The following is a 20,894-nucleotide window of genomic DNA, read 5'->3' on the forward strand; positions in this document are numbered from 1 at the left end:
AGCTTGTTATGAGAAAGTGCTTGTGTATGCTTTCTGCTCACAAGATATAGGCACATATACAACATTATGTGTGGCTTAAGTGTTGGATGCCACAAGTGGGCTCCAAACACACACCACAAATGTATGTCTTGTGTCACAGTATGCTAGATCTACATTATGTTCCATGAGCATATTAAATATATTCCTTATTTTCCAAGCATGCACAAAAAATACGCAATTCTTGCATAGGCCTCTGTGTGTGCGTATGTGAACAATGTAAATGCAAACCACACGCATGCAGAACATATGGGCAGACACGAGCACGCAGCTTGCCTCCCATGTGTTATTTCCACACAAGCTCACATGCAGCCCTAGTCTAAGAGCAGACGCCAATGGACAAATAGCTGGAGGTATACAGCTAACTTAGGGCTGGGATATGTGGTACCAGAGGTAATGGAGTGATACCTATGAAGAGCAGAAGCTCCATCTCACGAGTCCAAATAGGTGCCTGTTTTATTTTGAACATACTCGAAGAGCCTCGATCCCTGCTGATGCCAGGTCTTATGGTCCCAGGAGGGACCACGTCTTCAAGAGAGAAGAGGCGTCCCCCAGAAATAACAGTGCTTGAGAGCTCAGTAACTCGTTACAAAGACAACCAAAGCAGTTTCTCTGTGCTACCTACAAGCAGTCGAGTATTTCCCTGTTTGTGCAGCCTCACTTAGCTCTGCTGAGTGTGTGCTTGGGGAATTTGCTCCCCCTGCCCCACCAGCAGGGCTTGCACAGCCCTGGGGACCCCAGAGCCACCGGTGGGGGATGCACAAAGCCCAGGAGGGGGCCCAAGGCAGCAGCGAATCCCACCACAGCTCAGCCCGAACTCTGCCGCCTTGACTAGCCCAGCTACAGCCAGCAAGCACAAAGCCTGCCTCTGGACTGCCGTGCCCCCAGCAGCTTTACACGCATCCCAGCTCTCCCTCCTCCCCATCCTGGGATGAATTAATTCCCTGATAATTTCCCCACACCCTGTGATTCCCCCTTGGCGGGTGAAGCCAAGCTGCCATGGCTGCCCTGCAGTTGCCATGGCAACGGGAGGCTCCCCGCCACTGACCCTCATTGAAGGCGACTTTCCTGCCGCCGCCGCCAGCAACAAGTGGAGGAAAAAAACAGCAACAAGTGGAGCAAATTCACCCAGCCCGCCCGGCTGCCAGCGAGCACAGGGACAGGGTGGCTCTGGGGGTGGGTCAAGGCCCACCCTATGCAAGCCTGGCCCGCTTGGGCATGCTCCAAAGCCAAGGCGGTAGCCGGCAGAGGGGAGCCCAGGCCTGCACCATGGTGGGTCCTGCGGTGCCGAAAGCCACGGCAGAGAGGGCAGGGCTTCAGTGAGCAAGGCCTCCCTCTGGACCCACGGCTGAAACATCAACCAGGAGGCAGCCATGGCAATCATGACCGGCAACCTCCTGGCTCTCTGTGCTCCTTCTGTGGGCGTTAAGCTCACCTCACTTCTCTTGGTTTTTTTTAAAAGGAAACTTTAAGGTGGAGGGCTGGGGCTACAAAGCAATTGTTGAGGAGAAAGCAATTTAGTAAAACATCCCCCTATGAGACCGCTTGGCCACACCACCTCTGCATGGCACCTCTGCCCGCCTGAGAAAGAGGACTGTGGGCACTCTGAGACATGGCCAGGTATGGCTGCCAAGTCGCAGCTCCGCACCCCTGCAAGGGCTACGTGTCCTCTGTGCGAGCTCTCACCACCGCACCCCAGGAGAAACCCCCGGGGGAAAGAGAGAATAGAGGATGCCCCCGTTTACCAGGGCTGTCCCGGGTGGCTCTGCTGGAGCTAGGAGCTCGTCCTCATTCCAGCACGGATCTGGGACGTGCTCCTGTCTCTATTCCCACCGCACTGCTGGTGGGCTTTACGCGCCCACAGCAGCCTCTCGCCAAGCACCCACGCCGCATACCCCAGGCCCTGGCCAGCCCCAACATGCGAGGGAGTCCCTGAGCCCCCAGTCTGCACAGCAGGAGAGGGCAGGAGGAGGAATGGGACAGGAAAAGCTGAGGGGTGCAGAGCAGCTCTGGAAGGTGCAGAGATACAGAAGAGGCAAGTGAGGACACGAGTTAAAACACAGGAGGCGGGGGGGTGACAGTGAGAGAGCAAATATCAGGATATTGGGGAGAATGTGGAGTCAAGCAGACAATTAGCAGAGAGTCTGCGGAGAAGAGACACAAAATTGATTAGGGTAAGTGGTGCAGCTGAAAAGAAATGATGACATGAATAAAGTAGGCGCAGGTGCAGTCAGGAACATAGCAATTGCGGAAATACTGGCAATTGCACAAGTATGATAAATATTGGGTAAATATGGGAATAACTGTTGAATTTGTTTCCCTGTTGAGGGCTGCATCTGCAGCCCTACCTGCAGCAGTGGGACCATGGGAGGCAGTGGGAACTCTTTCTTCCCCCACGGGAAGAGGGAACTCTTTCCTCCTCAGTGTCAGAAAAATTTGCCAAGCAATGCCATGGCAAGAGGCCCCTGGCAGGGGACACTGCCCTGAGGGGAGGCTGGAAAGGACAGGAGAGGAAGTGTGGCCCTTGTAAATCAGATACTTTTCCAAGGAAGCTGCTGTGAGATTTATTGAGAGAGCATGGCTCTGCAATGAGTTTCTCCATGCTCCCTGTGCTCGGAGTAAACTTTATCCTTTCTTCCCATCCTGCTCTTCAACTGGAGGGAGAAACAGCAGCAGCCCTTCTTGGAGATCAAAGTTTTAGCAGGCAACAAAGACCTCCAAGGAGGCTGTTGCCATGGCTACCTTAGTAACGGAGGTCTTTTAATCACGCCAGTCTCCTTTGTGAGCAGCGTGTGGCTGTCGCTGGCAAATAAGGAGGAAAAGAGGGGTAAAAAACCTTGGCAACAAGTAGCACTTCTAAGTGGTGTGAAATAAATAATTAGGAGTAGCCTGGGCAAGGACGAAGGGGGATTGGACCCAGATTACAAAGGGGACAGTGCAGTGGTCTGGGGCAGGGCAGAAGCACCTAGCGAGGACAGGACGACCACTTTGGGGGTGGGAGGACACCAGTGGCCTTCCTGGCATAAACGTCTTTCCTGGATTTTTAAGTGGAGGCCTCCCATGCTGATCACTTCCTTAACCTGCTGGCATGACCCGCCTTCAGTCACCAAGCCGCAGCTCAAGGTCGGAGAGCCCTCGCCGTGAAGTTGCTCACAGACACCTCCCCGGCTGAGACCCCAACACATGGCCAACAGCACTGACGTCTCTGCCAACTGCTGTGACCAAGTGCTGGCTTGGATGTTACTGGCAGCTTTTCAGCAAAACAGACCGAAGTCCTGAAACCATCGTCTTGTAAGGGAAAATTTTGCCAAGAACTTTTCCATCTCCGAAACCACATCAACTTTTATAATACAGTCTCTCCTGGCACACAAGAGACTCCAAACCTGGCTATATTTATATCAGCTATTGAGTCACTTTGCTGAGTAAGAACTGTCTTATTAGCATTACACGCCATACACACACGTCCCAGTAGAGATTTATTCTCTCTGAAAGCCAACGCATGTCTCTATTAGTACATTAATTACTGTGCAACATGCTGTGTGTATACGTATCTACATTCTTTCCGACCTATGGGTGCTAGACTTGATAAATTTTGGGTGTAGCCTGTATCAATACTGGCTGGTAATACAAACTACCAAAGACGTCAGCTTACCTATGTTAAATGCTAGCTGACTTTGGAAATTAACAAAAACCTAATTAACAAAAACAAGTACTAACTGTTGTTATTTAAAGCATAACAATGGTAGAAGCTGAAGCTTCTAAAACATTAATTATAAAATAATATTTCACTAATATATGATTTATGTAGTATTAGCTGCCAAATTGGATCGGGAAAAAAAAGCAGGCAATAGCTGGCTAGCAAAGCACATGGATCACTAACGAAAGTATCAAAACAAAAACTGGGATTAGTGAATCACTTTCCTGCCTCTTCCAGGAGGAGCTTGACACGTCCTTGGGAATGAAGCCACTATTTCCTGAAGCATGTCTAAGCTATGTAAAGTCTCGTAATGCAAACGCTGCCAAGCTTGCACAGACCTATGCATTTCAGGGTAGCCAGCTGTGCGCCTAGCTACACCTACAGCTATTGCTGTTGCTCTACAGCTTGGGAAGGGCAGCAGTACAGCCGCTCTCAGAGGACCCCGTGCCTTATTAGTAAATTTTGGCTCTCAGAAAGGCTTACTGGGTTATATGCAATCCCAGGCAATTAAGGTAGACTGCTTCCTGATGTGAGCTGGGCCACGTGAAGCTAGGATGGGGCATCCACTGACACTGCTCTGTACTTCTGATTCGAAGGTTACTCCAGGCACCCTGCATCCACTGTACTGGTACGCTTGCAGTTCCCTTCAACAAAGGCTGCAATGAATGACTTTACCGAAGCCCACTGACATTCCCACATAAAAAGCAGTGCACAGGGGCCATGAATAACAATTTGACTAATAGGACTGTCTGTGTTTCAAGAAGCAGGGCAGTCAGCTGCTAGCTACTAAGATAGAAACGTAGACTTTCTTAAATTTAGGATGCAGCCTTTTTGATTCCATCACAGTAGTTCTAAAAAAAAAAAATTGTATAAAGTTGCAAATGGATTCACTAGCCCAGCTGTAACATCAGCAAAGGGTTCTACATTTCTATTAAAACACGAGTGCAGAGAGCATCACTTGACTCCTTGTTGTGGAATTGATAAGCTCTGTACTAGTCTAGTTCTGCCACAGAAGAAGCAGAGTTCATACAGTTGCCAACATGCTAGTTTCCCTTTGGAGATTCCAAAAGCCATCAAAATACAAATATCTAATAAAAGTGTAATGGTACCTCTTAATTTACATTCTTTCCTTACGCTACAGGAGGTTCACTACCAGCCAATCTCCCTCTGTTTCTGAGGCGTTATCGCCCTTCCCTTGCCTACACTGATTCCGTTAGAGAAGGTTAAAGTCCCTGACTAAGCAAAACCTACTGAATGGCCTTTTCAGCAAAGCACATAAGCACATGCTTAACATCAGGTATGCTTTATAAATCCTATCAGCTTTCCTGAGCACAAATGGATATAAATAAATGCTTATATGCTTTTCTGAAATAGGCCTGAAATGAAGACAGCACGTGGGATTCTCTGATGCTACCTAGAGTTGTCCAGCCACTTTGTGTGTCAACACGACACATCCAGGAGACAAAACTCGACATGCAATCCTATCATGACGCAGGCTGACTGGCTACTTGGCCTTCACTGGAAGTCTCTGTGATTGCTTCCCTAAGAAAAAAGGATTACTGTAATTTGCTCAGGTTTTGGATTTTGCTCCAAATTGTGATAAAGCAGCTTTTGACCAATTTTTAATGGTGCAATTCAATGTATAAAAAGCAGAATCCTCCACTTGTAGCTAAGCAAATTTCCATTAATTTATTGATACTATTAGGTATCTACATTTTTGCCTCTCAAACTTTTTAAGGTTTCTACGTTATATTAAACTGCTCTGTCCAGCAGTAGCTTTCTCTAACCTAAACACACGTTTCATCTTGGCATTAAAACGAAACCACTAGAAGGGATAATTTCCTATTTCCTTTTCCGTTCTGATTTTTGTCTTCTCCCACTGATAACATGAGTGGGTAGAACCTCTGCTCTATTCAAAATTCTAATCTATGCTTAAATCATGAAGCAGCCCCAAAATAAGCAATGTAAATTACATTTAAAGGACCGCTGTCAGCAGGGAGCAAACAGCAATGTGCTGTGGGAATTGTAGTGTTGCTCGCAGACACTATCCCTCCACTGCTCCAACCGCTCTAATAGGGAATCTGGGTTCCACCCAAAGAGCAGCAAACAGCAAACAAAACCCTTTTACTGTGTGTCCCTTAGGACTGTGGAATGACTCTGGTCTACATATGTATTCACTGTCTCCCTCAAAGCAGTGGGATGGGAAAAAAAATGTCCCAGAAGATGCCAGAATATTAAGAAATGGCATTTTCACCACTGGCTGCTTCCTCCTTTAGCCATCAATGGGGAGAGGAAAAGGAAGCAAAAATACCAGCAAAGGCAGAAGGAAAAGAATAAGGTGGTAAGGAAGGAAAGAAGGAAGGAAAATGGGTAGGTAACCTGGAGTCACTCCAAAAGCTGGAATGTTGCCTCCATACACACTACCCAGGAAAAGAAATACACATAAGCTGCGCCAAACAGCATGAGGTAGAACAAAGTATGCCCACGACAAGTATGCTTTCATGCTGCTGCCAAACTTCACAGAGTGCTGCACAAAGTGCAAGGTCAGACCCACAGGCTGCAGAGAACAGAAAAGCAGATGCAGTCAAAGTAACACAGCCTAAGCTTCACGTCTCCTCCCAACATAACCAAAACGAATTGGGGCCAGGGACACCATCAGGCCAGCTTCAGAGGAGGGGATTTCTTTGTTTTACCCCCACATAGTCTTCTGTACACACTGAAAAACAGATTCTTCCTGTTACCATGGCACTGTTTCATCACTGCTGTCTGAGCACAGTTGTAGACACACATAAGAGGAAGACACCAAATCCTGGATAGCAAGGTAAAGAAGGGACAAAATTCAGTAGCCCATCACCATGCAGCCACAGACAGCTCCTCTGGAGAGGCTATCTAACAGCTACAGATGCCACCTGGCAGAGAGAACTTCACCTGAACTAACACAGGTCAGTCTTCGGCCTGTTATTAACTAGCATACGATACACGGTCACACTGTGGATTTAGACAGGGGTATGACACTGTTTTCTGGAGGGACCCATTCTCCAATTGTCCATTGCTTGACTGATATCTGAAGGAGTGAGGGAAAGTGATGGCACTGTTACAGTCGCTCACCCGTTCAACCTGTTTTACTTTGTGATGACAACTACAGCTCCAAATATAAATGCCAATTAAACTCTGACCTTAGCCATGAGAGCAAGGGCACTTGACAGACATGTTCTATCATATGCCTCTGCATATCATCTACACACTACAGACCCAAGCTTTTTCACATTTCCATCAGAATCTATACACCCAAGGATGTACAGAATCTATACACGCAAGAACCAAGCAAGCATGCTGACCAGACAAACACTGGTGTCAGCAGGTCTTAAGCTAAGTTGGGAAAAACTCATCTTACTCTCCTGGGGCAGTCTAGGGTTGAAGTACTACAGCTGGCTCAAGGCAGTGCCAACAAACGACCCTGAAAGGCTCATTCCATTCTGCTTTTCTCTGCTAGCTGGGATGGGTGCTTTTTTGACCTTTACAGTGAGCTGGATTGTGGAAGCCATCACTGAAAGCTAACCCTCCAAATAGGAAAGAAACTGATCCTGCTCACCACGCTGCTCAAGGGAGCTTAACAGAAACAGAGCCAAGCACGCACACTGCAGAGAGGACAGGTCCTTTAAGTGGCAGCACCAGCTTAGACGTGATTAGGGTGACTGTGAAACCGCACCTCTAACTGGACAAGTATAATTAGGCAGACAGAAAAATCTCCCAAACTGACACACTCAGGCAGATAAACACGTTGCTTCTTGACATCCTCACAGGTCAGAAGCGTGGGATGAAGGGAATGTTAAAAGACTGCAAAAAGTATGGTGTCTATTTTTAAAAGAATCTCTCAAGTGTTCACTTTGCTGCAAGTTTATTGTTTTATGCCTTAAAAACAAAAGTTATGACTTTCCACAGCCCTGCACTTTCTGTAGTCATTTACGCCTGTGTAACATGTGAGCAGTGTGGGTGTAAACATTACTATTCTGGTTTGGTAGCGTTTGCCACCCACTTTGCTTAGGTGTGAATGACTGCACAAGGTGCAAGGCAATGGTGAAGGTACTGCGGGGACTGTTTTACATAGATCTTACACCCATAGTAATATGGTGCACAGATACGTGGAGAGAGCGAGAGAGAGCAGACGGAAAGATACATCAGCTATCTGCTGAAAAAGCAATCTGGCAAGAGGGCTTACCGAGCACAAGCAGCTCCACCGATTCTTCATTCTTCCCCTCCACATCATCCGGTGTGATAATAAGGCAGTAATAGAGACCACTGTCTCCCCACATCAACTTCCCAATCTGAAGGTCTGCATCTGAAAGGCAAAAAAAAAAAGTCAGGCTTTCCCTCCAAGACCTATAGGAAGAGTGAAGTGTTGAAAGCACTGGGTCCATCTCTGTGTCCCAAATCCACTTCATTTCCTTACTAAGAAGAGGGGTTAACCTTATCCAGAATATCACAGTATTCAGGAAAAAAACAAAAGGATCAGGACTCTGTGGCTCTAAGTGGGAATCACAGAATCATAGAAGACATGTAATGCCACAGAGGCAGCTCACTGCAAGTGCCGAGAGCAGAAGGGGTAACTAATGTCACTCTGTTGGGGTCCCAACAGTTGGGACCCCTACTGTTGGGGTCCCAACAGTATTTGTGCCACGCATGAAGGGCTTAGAGAGTGTCTCCTCTACAGCACTTCAGTCATTTGCCAAAGAGATTACACAGAGCCGAAGGAAAACAATCCCCCTTGCTGAGGCTCATTACATGCTCTCCACACCAAGGAGCCTCCACCTCTGGCTAGGTGGTTTCCCAAGTCAAGAAGCCTTCTACTTTTAAGGGACAAGGTTTCTCACACAGCTTTCCAGACCAAAAGTTTAAGGACCCTGCCACCCCCTATCTCCACCCAACTTGACTTTACCCCATGGAAATCTCTTCTTTTCACATTGCCCAAGGCTGTAAAAACCTTCCACTTCATCAAAGGGAAAAGAATACTGTATCAGGGTCGGAGACCTACATGGAGTCGGATGAAGGGAATTGCCAAAGGAAAAGACCTTTGGTTCTAGGGTTGGTTGGTTGAATCCTAAAAGTCTGACATACAACAGCTCCTTCCCAGCAGCCTTTTCTAAGGAAGTTAACTGAACAATTACTGCCAGCCTCCGGTATCCCAAATTGCTACGCCTATTCCAACTGCTATCCCATTCCAACCCCCAACAAGCATCACTGGGGTAGGAGAGTTACCGTGGACAATGCTGACATCTCTTTCCTTATAGAAGTCCCCTATAGTAACAGCAGATCCTTGTTTGGAGGCCACGACACGGACTGTCCTCCTGCTGTCCACACAGTCCAGGTAGGGATCCCAGTCCAGGTTCCTCTTGCTCATCGTTTGTAAACCAGAAGTCGCCATACCCAAAGCTTCTCCCATCCGGTCCTGGCAGTAAGATTTAAACCTCCACTGTACCACAGCTGGTTGGGTGGAAGAAGTAGAGAAATGGCAGCGAAGCAGAGCAGGCTGAAACAACATGGCCACCTTCTTCTTCTCAGGCACGGTGACCTGCAGCCCTTCCACTTCAGCTGAAAGACAAAAACATGAGTGTCATGCACCTTGGCACTGCTTGCAGAGGGAACTACTGCATTTCATCATAGCATCATTCTCCCCACATGCATAAAATTAAAATGTCCATCTCTTTCAGGTGCTAGGGTGCAATACTCCTCAATGTATTTAAGCACAGATGTTGGCAGCAGAAGTAAGTTTGCTTTTTTCATAGTCCACAGCCACAAAGAAAAACACAGCACGATGGGGCTGAAGGCTCAAATGTAATATCCTTAGAGACCCTACACAGCGGCATGATGATTCACAGCTTCTGTGGCAGGTTCATAGATAAGGAAAAGATATTTTAGGGATGGCCATACTCCACTTCCACAGCAGGTCAGCCAAGGGGCCAGATTCTGAGTTCACAACAACCGCAATGCAGAATACGTCACGCCCCCTCCCAATTTCGGTGGCATCACACCTCCTCTTTCAAAGTCAGGCAGCACACAGTGCCTGGCCCAGCCCATTGAGCACTGGTGCCCAGTTAGTGCTGCTCACTCTGCCAAACTCTAGAGATGCAGGAAGAAGTGGTTCCAAATCGCACAGCTCCTGCCAGGGCTGGCATGTAGCGCTGAGAGAAATTGCTCCATGTGGGAGGTGCAGAGAAAAATGGCCCAAACACTCAAGTTTTTCACATTCCCAGGGAGGAGACAGATCTCAACATGTAATGTTTATCTACCAGCTGACAGGAGAGCTGAACCCTGGAGCTGATGTATTAAGGCCTCAGAGAAGACACACAGGACTGCTGCCACATCCTTTTGTAGCTCAGGGAGAAGCTGAGAGTCAGTGAGCAAAGCCAGCAGAGAGCCCTTGGGAGAGTGAGGTACTCCATCTCCACACAGGGGAATGGCCGAAACCTCCCACACATGCCCTTCATTGCTTCCCTCCTTCTTGCACTGCAGGCAGCAATGACTGAGTGCACTTACACAACACTGGAAACACACGTTGACACTTTCCCAAGCAGGGATGTGCCAGCCTGTGGAGGCACAGAAACAACCCAGGAGCCAGGGGAGGTGGGGGGGAACCATGTAAGAAAGAGGACCTTTGCAACCAGGGACACTCTCTCTGCAGCTGAGGGGCAGCAGGGCCTGACGGTGGAAGTTTGTATGAGAAAAGGGAACCAGTTTCCGTACGGGAAATGTTGATGACGGCAGCCCCCTACACCCAGCTACCATACACCCCAAAGCCCAGAGCACTGCACAGTGAAAAAAAGAACAAGACATAAGGAAATATTCAAGAGAATAAAGGAGAAGAGGATGTCTACACAACATCAGGAGGGACTGATGGACTTAGAGTAAGCTTAAGGAGGAATGAAAGACTGAGGACAAAGAAGGGCTTCCTGATTTTGGGAAGCAGTAGAAGAGAAGGGCAAATGCCAAGAAAGAAACAGACTAAGGATAAAGTATCAGGGTAAGTATAGGAAGCAGAAGGACAGGCAGGACGACAATCATGGATGCAGGAAGCTGAAGTTCAGCTGAAGAAGCTGAAGGAGGTGTCTCAGCCTAGGTCAAAATAATTTCAAAGGGCTGAAGCCAGGTTGCAGGAGATTAAGAAATTATGTAAAGATGAGAGGAAATGGAGTCAGCAAAAATAAACCACCCACTCCAGAAACTAGAGATGAAAAGGAGATGGAAGCTGGCAAAAGAAAGTGAAATGACAGGAGATATCTTTAGGATGGGGAAAAAAAGGCATAGACTAAAGCACTGGATCTTAAGTCAGACAGAGAGCAATAAATGTATCAACAGCATGACAACAGCAGGCATAAAGGGACATGGTCAAGTTGGAGACAGCTGCAGACCTGAAAAGCAAAAGCAAGCAAAGATCTCATGGTCAGGAGCCAGAACCAAAGCAAAGTGGAGAGGTTGGACCAACGCCGAATATCCATTTCAACAAGTTATCAATGTTCAAACTATAAATCACAAAGTCTATAAACACTTCTCGGGATAAAAACCAGTATGGACAGAACCTAGGGGAAAGCATACTTCAGAGAGGCAAGATAGTCACTGATACTAACCAAGAGTTACTGATCTAGGTAGGATTTAACCCTGGGGAATACTATGTGAAGGCTTGCAGCGCACAAGGGTGCTATGGCATTTGCACAGGAATGCTATATTATGCATATAATGAACACATGACATTATGCATATCGTACTTCTGCCATGTGGAAGCTGCACAGGAGATGTCATTAGTTTTGCCAGAAGTGCCTGGACCCAAATCCAAACACAGAAGTGTGGGTGTTCTCCAGAGTACCATGAAACACAGCTGAGGTCCTAACAAGATGCTCCCACAGGAGCGGCAGGGGCATGAGGCAGCTCCTTCACTTTTCTGAGGTGTAGGCAGAGAGGTAATCCAAGAAGTGGCAAGTGGGACATTTCTGCCAGGCCTCCTTTTCCCAGGGACTAGAGGGGCAGAAATATGGGGGCCATACGGCACTAAGAGAATGTCACCACTTGTTTCTCAAGGTGAACCAAGTGGTGACGTCATCTTATTCTCTCATCTCTAGAGACTCACGCTTCCTGGGTTGCATCTGAATGCCAGAGACATGACGAACACCTTCAAAAACTAATGGGTCCAGGTCAGACCTGTATCTGGCAACTCTGTGCCTGACCCCATGCAGTCTGTGGCCAATACCAGCATGTGACACGGGCTGGTCAAGTGACTCACCACGTTACTTCAGCTTCAGGGATAAAACAGTGACACAGTGAATATTTAAATCTTTCCCTTGTGAACGAAGTACACTGCTTAGTAAACACAGTGCTTTCAGCTAACCATGCACCATAGCCCTCCTTCCCTGTTAATGAGATTAATGAGTTTGGCAAGCCAGGGACTGCTTTAATAAATGATTAGATGAGCTTTAGCAAATTCTCATCTGACTAACTTTCCCTACCCCACCCCCATGTGAATGCCTATATCAAGAAAAGAAAAGGAGCTTTTGGGAAAACACAGGAATTCTTTTTCTACCCAAAAGCATTTGGGAGATGTGCAATAAATTATCTGGCACCTCCTATATCCTATCCCAAGCCCTTTATTAACTTTTAAAGTATTCTTTTCGGATCCTTTCCAGAAATAGCATTTAAGAGCAACACAGTGCTTCAGGTTGAGAGACTGGAGCAGTGAAAACTCTAGGTCTATTTAAGTCAAATTATATATAATTATATATGTCAGAACTGGGAAATTATACACCTGTTATTTCCTCTGCCCAAAAAAAATGATTGGAATCTATTCATGTAATACGTCACTGCTGTAACAGCGTCCATCTAAAAGGCCAACAGGATGTTCGACTGCCTGAAGACAAGATGGTGGCTTTAGACCTAGAAGTTATGTCCATGGACGTGAATTACAGAGGTCTGCTTAGCACATCCTCAACTTCAAGAAGAAAATGCTGACCTCAAAAATCTTCAAGAGACGAGGCAAGATAAGAAAAGCCTTAGATGTATCACAGGACAAAACTCTGGGCTGTTTATACAGCACAGCAAAAAAGAGTGAAAGATGTGAAAAAGGATGACAAGCTTAGTGACAGCACCGTGGTAGCTCTTTGTCTAGTTTAATACAAGTAGGACTAAAAAGAAACTGAATTGTGCTCTGTTATGTTTTGACTAACGCAGACAGAGTAAGATTAGCCCTTATTTCAAAATCATCATGAAAATGTAATTCCTGCACTCCAGAGAAGCAACCTGTTCATTGTGAATTTCACAATGTTTGAACTTTCACAAGAAAAATCTAGCTCATGGGAGTCTCATGACTACGTGACAATTTTGCTTTCCTTCTGTCTTGTTCTCCTAAATCCCCAGAAAAAGGTCTGCAAATATTAATCAAGTGCATCTTAAAAACACAGTTATACTTACTCTCAAAAATAAAAAGAATCCAGGGTTTTGTGTGTCTGTGCATGTGTATATATACATACTCCCACAGAAAGAGCTTAAAAATAATCATACTTCAGAAATATAATTGTATGGGTTTTGTCTGTTTCTCATTGGCAATGTGTATTTGTCTCCTTTCTCTGATTCTTTTCCTGAACTATCCTCAGATTATGCATTCAACTATATAATCGACATTACACATAAGCTATCACTAATACATTTTAGTGGTGATTAAAGAAAATTCCAGGAAGTGATTACAGAGGGGGATATTTGTAAGGGCGCATTTGAGCCTTGTGAGCCTGATCTTCGTAAGCGCCTTCCATGCGTAAGGGAGAAGGTAATTGAGAGGTGATAACTTAGATTCTTGCTTTTCAGTTGCCCTCTGGAGAAGCCTATGCTCCCCTGAAGCTAGATGAATCCCAGCAAGATTAGCTTCACTACACAGCCTTAAGTTAGCCTTTACGAATAGAATCACAGAATGATTTGGGTTGGAAGGGACCTTAAAGACCATCTAATTAGAATAAAGTTGATCTGAAGCACGAATCCCTGTAAGTAATGGCAAAGCCAAATACTGTAGTTCAGTGTAATAGGTCTCAGACTGCATCCTTCTGACACATCAGATAAGAGCTGAGTCCAAGAGAAGGCAGCTCACATTATTCTTCAGGTCAGCGTGGGTCTCCCTATCTGTGCATGCATCACATCTCTTTCTTTGCAATTATTTGGCTCACACTACCACTTGCCTCAGGCAGTACAGCTGATGATATGAAACTACAAAAATTACATCCCCCAACTTTATGCACCGCTATTGATAGGAGTGGCAGTTGTGTACACAGAACAGAAGTCCTTGGGTCCTGAACCAGGCACCTCAGGAAAACTACTCCTAGACTATACCCAAGGGCGTTGGCAGAAAAGCATACATTTATTGGTAAGAGACAGTGCTGCTAGGGTACCTTATATCACTTCCCCAAACAAAATAAACTGCTGGGCAAAAGGATGCTGTATCTTTCTTTTTTGTGCCTTGGCTACTGTGCATCAATTAAAAGTGTTCTTTCCCACAATGATGAATACAGGCACACCATCCACACTTTCAAATGTGGATCGAGCCTGAATCGGGAAGTACAAGAACTGGGCTTTGAGACTGAAAAGTCAGAGATGATAAACAGATGTATAAACAGGTGAATGGAGAGCCAGTGGGATCACCGAGATTGTGTTGTGCAAATTCTTGCCTACTCATGCTGGACTAAATCCAATCCATGCAATTAATCAGCAAAAGCCACCACCATCAGATTGTGTTGGGAAAGGAAATGGATGTCTTGGTCTGGTTCCTACCAGAGTTGTTTTGGTAGCTCCGTGGCCACCAATTGTCAACTTTTTCAGCCAACAAGAAACAAATGCCTAAACAGGTCAGTTGCAGCTGAGGTGAAAGCATGGTACCACTTTTTACAGCTCTGTAGCAAAACTGAGAATTTCAGCTCCCTAACTGCTTAATCTGGAACAGGGCAAAACCAAAGCAGTCAGAGAAAAGCATGGCTTTGCACACCCAGCACTCACAGCACAGAACCTCAGTACAAACACATTCCATGTAAGACACAGCACCCAGACTCTGCAAACTGGCTGCGGTAATCATTGGAACATTCCTTGCTCTTCCCCTTTCTCTGTGATGCGGTCCCCCAGGCGCCCCATGCTCCTGACTTCTCTAGGGAAGTACACAGCCCTGAAATGGCAAGGACCGTGTAAGGGCTTTCACAAGAGCTCAGGACATTTCATGGGCTTTTCTAGGTACCAGTCTCTCTTTAGCAGCTTCCCTGTGCTCATAACACTCTCTTACGACCTGCTCCTTTCACACATTCACAAAAGTCCCCCTCAGTGTTTTCAGGTGAATTATCTCAGCTTTGGCCACCAAATCCACCCTGCCTTATTACTGTCCGAAAGCTGTTACAATTGTCAAACGGCTCCTAGTTTACAGTCTTAGTTCAGCATCCCAGAAATAATTCCCAGAATTGTGAATTCAGCAATCAGTCACCACCAGAAGCCTGAGAACAATGAAAAGGGAAGAGTCTCTCCAAGCCTTGTAACACTAAGCCGTAACACCTGTCCTTCGGATGGCATTGGAATTTCCACTGGTGACAGTCCCACTCAAGGTGATCTCACAGGAACAAGAAGTAAGAAAAATGTGAGATTTCTTCCCAGTTATGCTAGACTTATGCTATGTGCAGCCAGTCAAGGGAAGTCAGATGAATACTTTAAATCAAGGCAGATAAAACAGTCCATCCTTTTCCCTGCCTTCCCAAGAAGTGTGCTCAGTTGGCCAGGAAACAGCAAAGCACAACTGTGCTCCAGCATGCCCCCTCTGCCTCCTCTCCTGAACTGTGGCTGGGAAATCAGAGGTAGTAAATCTACCCGCCTTTGTCCTATACCATTGCATCGCAGTGGCTCTTCCGCATAGGGCAAGTAAACAGGTACTGAGTTCTAAATTATTTGTGAAAAAATACTTAACAGGGAAAGAAGATTACATTTTAACGTGGACAGTCTTCTAACTGTAACCTTTCCAAGCTCAGCCTCAGTCATGAGGCAGAAAAAAATTTGCTCTGCTTGTTCTGTAGGTGAAACTGGAGTTCAGTCGCCAGTGCAACACTTCTCTCTAGTTTTAAATGCATAGGAATTACAGCATTAATAAGAATAATGGTAAACATGAGGCAAGGATTCACTCCAGAATCAAGCTGTGCTTGGTAGTTTACAAGCACCAGCTTTACAGAAGGATACTTGACAAACTGTACTTTCTTTTTCTAGAATGAGAAGAACACAGTCCCACACACATCGTAACCCATGTCACTTCACAGGAAGGAATAAAGGATGACCTGCTCTTCATCCTTTTGCTGTTGTTATTAAAACACTAGCTTTAGGCACGTGGGAGAGCAGGGCAGGAGGAAGAGACGCCAAACCAAATCCACTGTACCTTACACAGGATTTTTTTGAAATTGCAGTAAGAAGTCACAATGCACAAAACCAAACAAAACATAAATGCAAGAGCCAAAAATGAAAGACAAACAAAGGACAGAGAAGAATTATTGCTGGGAGGAAAGGAACTGTGAGCGCTGATTAGAAATTTCTCAGCCCACCTCGAGGAGGGAGGAGGGGAGAGAAGGGGGTGAGAGCCTCTCTCTCTTTCTTGCTCCCTTTTGTCTCCCTGCTTCCTCCCCATCCTGCACTCTGTCTCTCACCCTGGCCCCTCCACCTCCCAACCCCCACCTCTCTTTCCCAGAGTGGAGTGTACCACTCTGGCTGGATCAGGGCTCCTTACCTTGATACAGACTTTTCATTCCTTTGCACAGCCACTGGGGAAAGGAAAATTTTGAATCCATGTTTGCTAGCCTCTCTCCCTTTTCTGTGCACACACATACACGCTTACACTCACACACACACACCTTTGCATTCTCTCAGGCATGAAAAAGGGCAGCACCGCCTGCTCCATCGCTGTGAGGCTGGAGGGGAGCAAGCTGACACCGGCTGCCTCCATCTCTCAGCACACGGCTACGGATAACCTGTTGCCTGCCGGAAGCCTTTGCCTGCCGGCGGTCGACAGCACCAGTGGCAGGCAGTCCTGTCTCAAAAGCCCAGGACTAGAGGAGACTGGAAGGTCTTCCTACTGCAGTGGTATCTCTCTCTCTCTGCATAGACCTTGCATGCTCCAGACAGCAATCGCTGCCAATAATCATGAACTACCTTTAATGGAGGGAGAAAGGTGTCAACAGCCCAGCCTTTTAGCTTGATGGAAAAGTCCTGATCTAGCCAGACATGTCCAGATAAAGAAGCTCGTTAAAAAGAGGGAGGAATGTAATGTCATGTTTATCTACACCCTGTACTCCTTTACCAGTCCCTGGATGCTATTTATCAGCACACTACCATGGCTAGTAGGAAAGGAGCAGTAGTTGTGGATATGCTGGCACTCCAGACCAACGCAGTGAAGCGGGATATGTTCGGAAGCAGCCAAATGGCAGGGAGGGAGGCAGGGAGAGCGGCAAGGAAGGAGGATGAGCTCGAAGCTGCTGAAGCCCCAGATGAGGCCGTGAAACCCTGGAAGGGAGCAGTAGGCAGACACCGGTGTTGAAGATGACTCAGAGTGAAAAAGCAAGGAAAGGGGTGGGTGGGTGGTGGGAGAGAGGTGTTATGACTAAAAGCCGAATTTACTGCTTGTGAATCCTAAATCTGAATAGGAAGAGGGAAGAGCCTGAGGTCTTTTTTTGTGGGATACATTGGTGGTAGTGGGAAATACATGCCACTTAATCTAAGAGTGTCTATTTCTTCTTTCAGCCTGGAACCAGCCTGCCTGGCTAAGTCAGCCTGCTGCAGCTTCTCCTAAAGCCTCCTGCTCCTGCCTGTGCCTGGCTGCTGCACCGGCTCAGAGAGGAGGCAGATCCGGCCGCTGACCTGACAGGGCTCCCTCTTTCTCCCTGATTCCCGGCTGCCCTGCCGCTCTTATTTGGCTGTAATCCCTATCCTCTCCTCTTCCTCGCTGTCCGGCTCTCACACCCAGCCCCTTTTCAGCCAGTTCCCCCTGCGCTCTCCCCATGGCAGAGCCCTCTCTACTCTCCCCTCCGGCTCCCCTCCCCCTCGCTTTGGGAGGGCTTGCCCGACCTCTTTGGGAGCCGGCCGGGCTCCCGGGTGGTTGGCGAGCTGCGCTGGGGGAGGCAGTCCCGTCCTGCCCTCACAAAAGCCCGGGCACAGCAGCACCATCACCGGGAAGGCCGGATCCTGCCCCACTGAAAGCCGGGGCAGAAGCAGGGCGGCCCCCTCCTCTTACATCTCCGTTAGACGGCGTATGCGGCCAGGACACCGGGAAAGGAGAAGTTCCTGCAATTGTTCCCAGCCCGGCGTGGGCGGGCGGGGGGAGCCGAGCACTGTCGCCATCCCCCCTGCATCGCGCCCAAGGACACGCCGCCCCCCGCCCCCCGCGCTCCTGCTGCCTCCCCGGGCCGGCTCCCACCTTCCCCGCGACAAGAGCGCTTCTCTCCCCTCCTCGGTCCGGGGGGGCTCAAGCGCACTCCGCGGACAGAAGGGCCGGGGGCCCCTCGGACACGTCCCCCCGGCCGGGCCCGGGCAGGCAGAAGGCGCCGGCTGCCTCGCCCCATCCCCAGCGGGACCAAGCCCTCTCCACGAAGTCTCCGCAAACTGCACCGCGGGACGCCCCCGAAACCCCCCCCCCACCGCAGGCTGGCTCCCTCCGCAGCTGCCCTCCCGCAGCCTGTCGGGGCATTTCCCCAAACCCCCCGTTTTCGCCCTAAAGAAAGAGGTAAAGCCTGCCGGGCACGGCACAGGCACAGGCACGTCGGGGACGCCGGGACGCCCGTGTATCCCCCCGTCCCCCCCCCCACCCACCTCCCCCGGCAACCGGCGGCCCTACCTGCGAGCCACAGGAGGACGATCCAGCCCAGGACGTGCCCATCCATCTTCCCGCTGTCCCCGGCAGCGCTGGCGAGCGACCGGCAGGCGGGAGCGCGGCGGGGCGGGGGGCGCGACCATGCCGCGGGGCGGCGGGAGAGGCCCCGGGGGCGGCCCCGCCCGGCGCGCCCGCAGCCCCCTCCAGCAGCCGCCTCCCCGCGGAGCCGGCCGGGCTGGCGGCGAGGGGCCGTGCCGTGTGGCTCCGCTTCCCTCCGCTCCTCCCCCGCCACCGGCTGCCGGCTCCCGCGGCGGCCGGGGTTGGGGGGGAAGAAGCGCCTCGCAGGGCCGCCCCCGCGGCTGGTCCGGGCGCGGCGGCAGGCGGGGACAGCGCGGCGGCGGGGCTGGGGCCGGAGGGCGCCGAGCAGGGGTCGGCGTGGGGGGAGACGCGGCTTCCCGAAACTGTTCCCCCCCAGTTGCGGGCAGAGGCGCGTTTCGGTTGCCAGGTGCCGCCGGGGGGTTGCCGGAGCTTTTCCCGGCCTGCGGCCACTCCGGCACGTTTCTCTGCGACTTCTTCAGCCGCCGAGGCCGGAGCGACGCGCAGCCCCCGGCTCCCCCCGCCGGGTGTGCGGCGGCCGCTGCGCTGGCCCCGTCCCGGCTTACAACTTCTCCAGTAAGCTCTTAAAAATGTCCACCCCGAGCACCTACCCTCCCCCAGTTAACCAGATGTATGCCTTGGGAAACGAAAGTAGACTGTTCCAATTCTGAATTTCCCTGGGGTTTCCACTTCCAGCATGGGCACTGTGACTAATTACTGTGATTTTAGACGAAGAGAGGATACAATTTTTGATGAGGAGGTGGTGTTCTGGCTGTTAACGGTGGACATCTGAGTTGTGGGGTGTTAAGTTTTCATGCCAACAAGATATTGGAAGGGGGCGTAAGTTTCTTCTGGGGAGAAGGGAGAGACAACTAGAAATACTGCTAAAAGAAGATGACTTTTAAAAAGATGGATGTTACTCTGAAATTAAGTGGTCCTGGGCAGAGGGGACCCACATGTATACGTACGTACTGTACTTAAAACTTCTGAACTTTCTGTGAGAGCGCAATAAATCAGCGGGATTATTCAGGGGCCTAGAGCTGGGCTAAATAGCGGCACACGTTCTTTGGTGGCTCAGCACCAGAGAGAAGCACCTTCCACTACAGCACTCACCATTTGCAGCACCCAGCAGAGCTTCCCTTTGTGTGTTGCTCATCTTCGGGCGTTTTCCTTTCAGGGGCTTGGCTGGTATTCGTAACCAAAGTTTAGATTCTGCAGATGTCGGTGATCCATGTGGGAGATGGGAGTAGTCTGCAGCTTCTCATCTGGAATCTGGCAAAGAACATAAAAATATTCTGATTTTCTAACACCAAGTTGGGGCCCAGAAGGGAGCAGGCTAGGTGTGTCCTGCTGCGGAAGGCAGGGTGCACAGGGATGCCTGCCATAAAGCTGGACAAACCATTTGCATTCTAGCGAGTGTTTTCCAGTTGCTCGTAGATTCCTCATAATTTTGCCTTTCAGACTAAACTAAACTTCTATCCAGGCAAGATAAGCTTTTTTCAGAAGCGTGAATAAAAACAGATCAATAATTTCTGAGTGAAAAAGCAAAACAGCATGTTTGCTGTGATAAAAGATGTGTTGAAACATTTTGGTTGTTTTTGAACAGTTGTAGTCCCCTTTTAATATAGTTAAAGTGGAATTAAGCAAGGAGACAATCCCTAGGCAGCTAGTCTGTTTTTAAGTGTTTTATTCGGAGCTGTTCAATGTTATTTAAAAATACTTCTCACATAGAAGTTTATTTTTATTCAACATTGCTCATTAAAAAAAAAATACACACCCACCCCAATCAGTGTCCTGATGTTCCCCTCACCTGAGGCATCACGAATTTAACTGTTTCGCAGTACTAGCTAAAAGCCACTATTAAAAATTAAGACCCTGTTATGCTAAATAATGTACATACGCAGCAGCGCACAGTGCTGTTCTTCAGCACATGGTGATCTGACACCCCACTGCCTTTGTGCATACTTGCAGGTGGAAGGCAAAGTAGAAACTCTCGTTAGGATATAATATAGGATATAATCCATGAAGGTTTGTATGGGCTGAATTAAGGCTCCTAAAAGGTGAACATAAAGCTATTTTTTCTCTCCCCGCCTTAACCATTTTTTCCTGATAACCCTCAAAATTTCAAGTGATATCCTGGTGCCTTGTCTTTCTATAACTTAATTGGCCAGGATTCTGATCCAGAGTTTCCTGCGACAATGTTGATATTATCTCATATGT

General features: G+C 48.4%; 1 protein-coding gene across 5 annotated transcripts in view; it reads right to left on the bottom strand.

Annotated features, from left to right (window-relative positions):
- Nucleotides 1-19,935, bottom strand: part of ILDR2 (immunoglobulin like domain containing receptor 2) — a 39,725-nt gene extending 19,790 nt beyond the window's left edge. For 4 of the 5 annotated variants that reach the window (XM_054223216.1, XM_054223206.1, XM_054223186.1 and 1 more), the window contains exons 1-3: nt 18,603-18,761; nt 8,990-9,322; nt 7,953-8,072 (exon numbers count right to left, since the gene is read on the bottom strand). In XM_054223216.1, the coding sequence (XP_054079191.1) occupies nt 7,953-8,072; nt 8,990-9,322; nt 18,603-18,648 (499 nt within the window). In that variant the 5' untranslated portion in view covers nt 18,649-18,761. Of the gene's footprint in view, nt 1-7,952; nt 8,073-8,989; nt 9,323-18,602; nt 18,762-19,787 lie in introns of those variants that run through there. The other variant, XM_054223196.1, reaches the window with a different exon arrangement.
- Between the last annotated feature and the right edge of the window lie 959 nt (nt 19,936-20,894).

The sequence above is a fragment of the Rissa tridactyla genome, chromosome 1 (assembly GCF_028500815.1).
Source record: "Rissa tridactyla isolate bRisTri1 chromosome 1, bRisTri1.patW.cur.20221130, whole genome shotgun sequence".
NCBI classification, from domain to species: domain Eukaryota; kingdom Metazoa; phylum Chordata; class Aves; order Charadriiformes; family Laridae; genus Rissa; species Rissa tridactyla.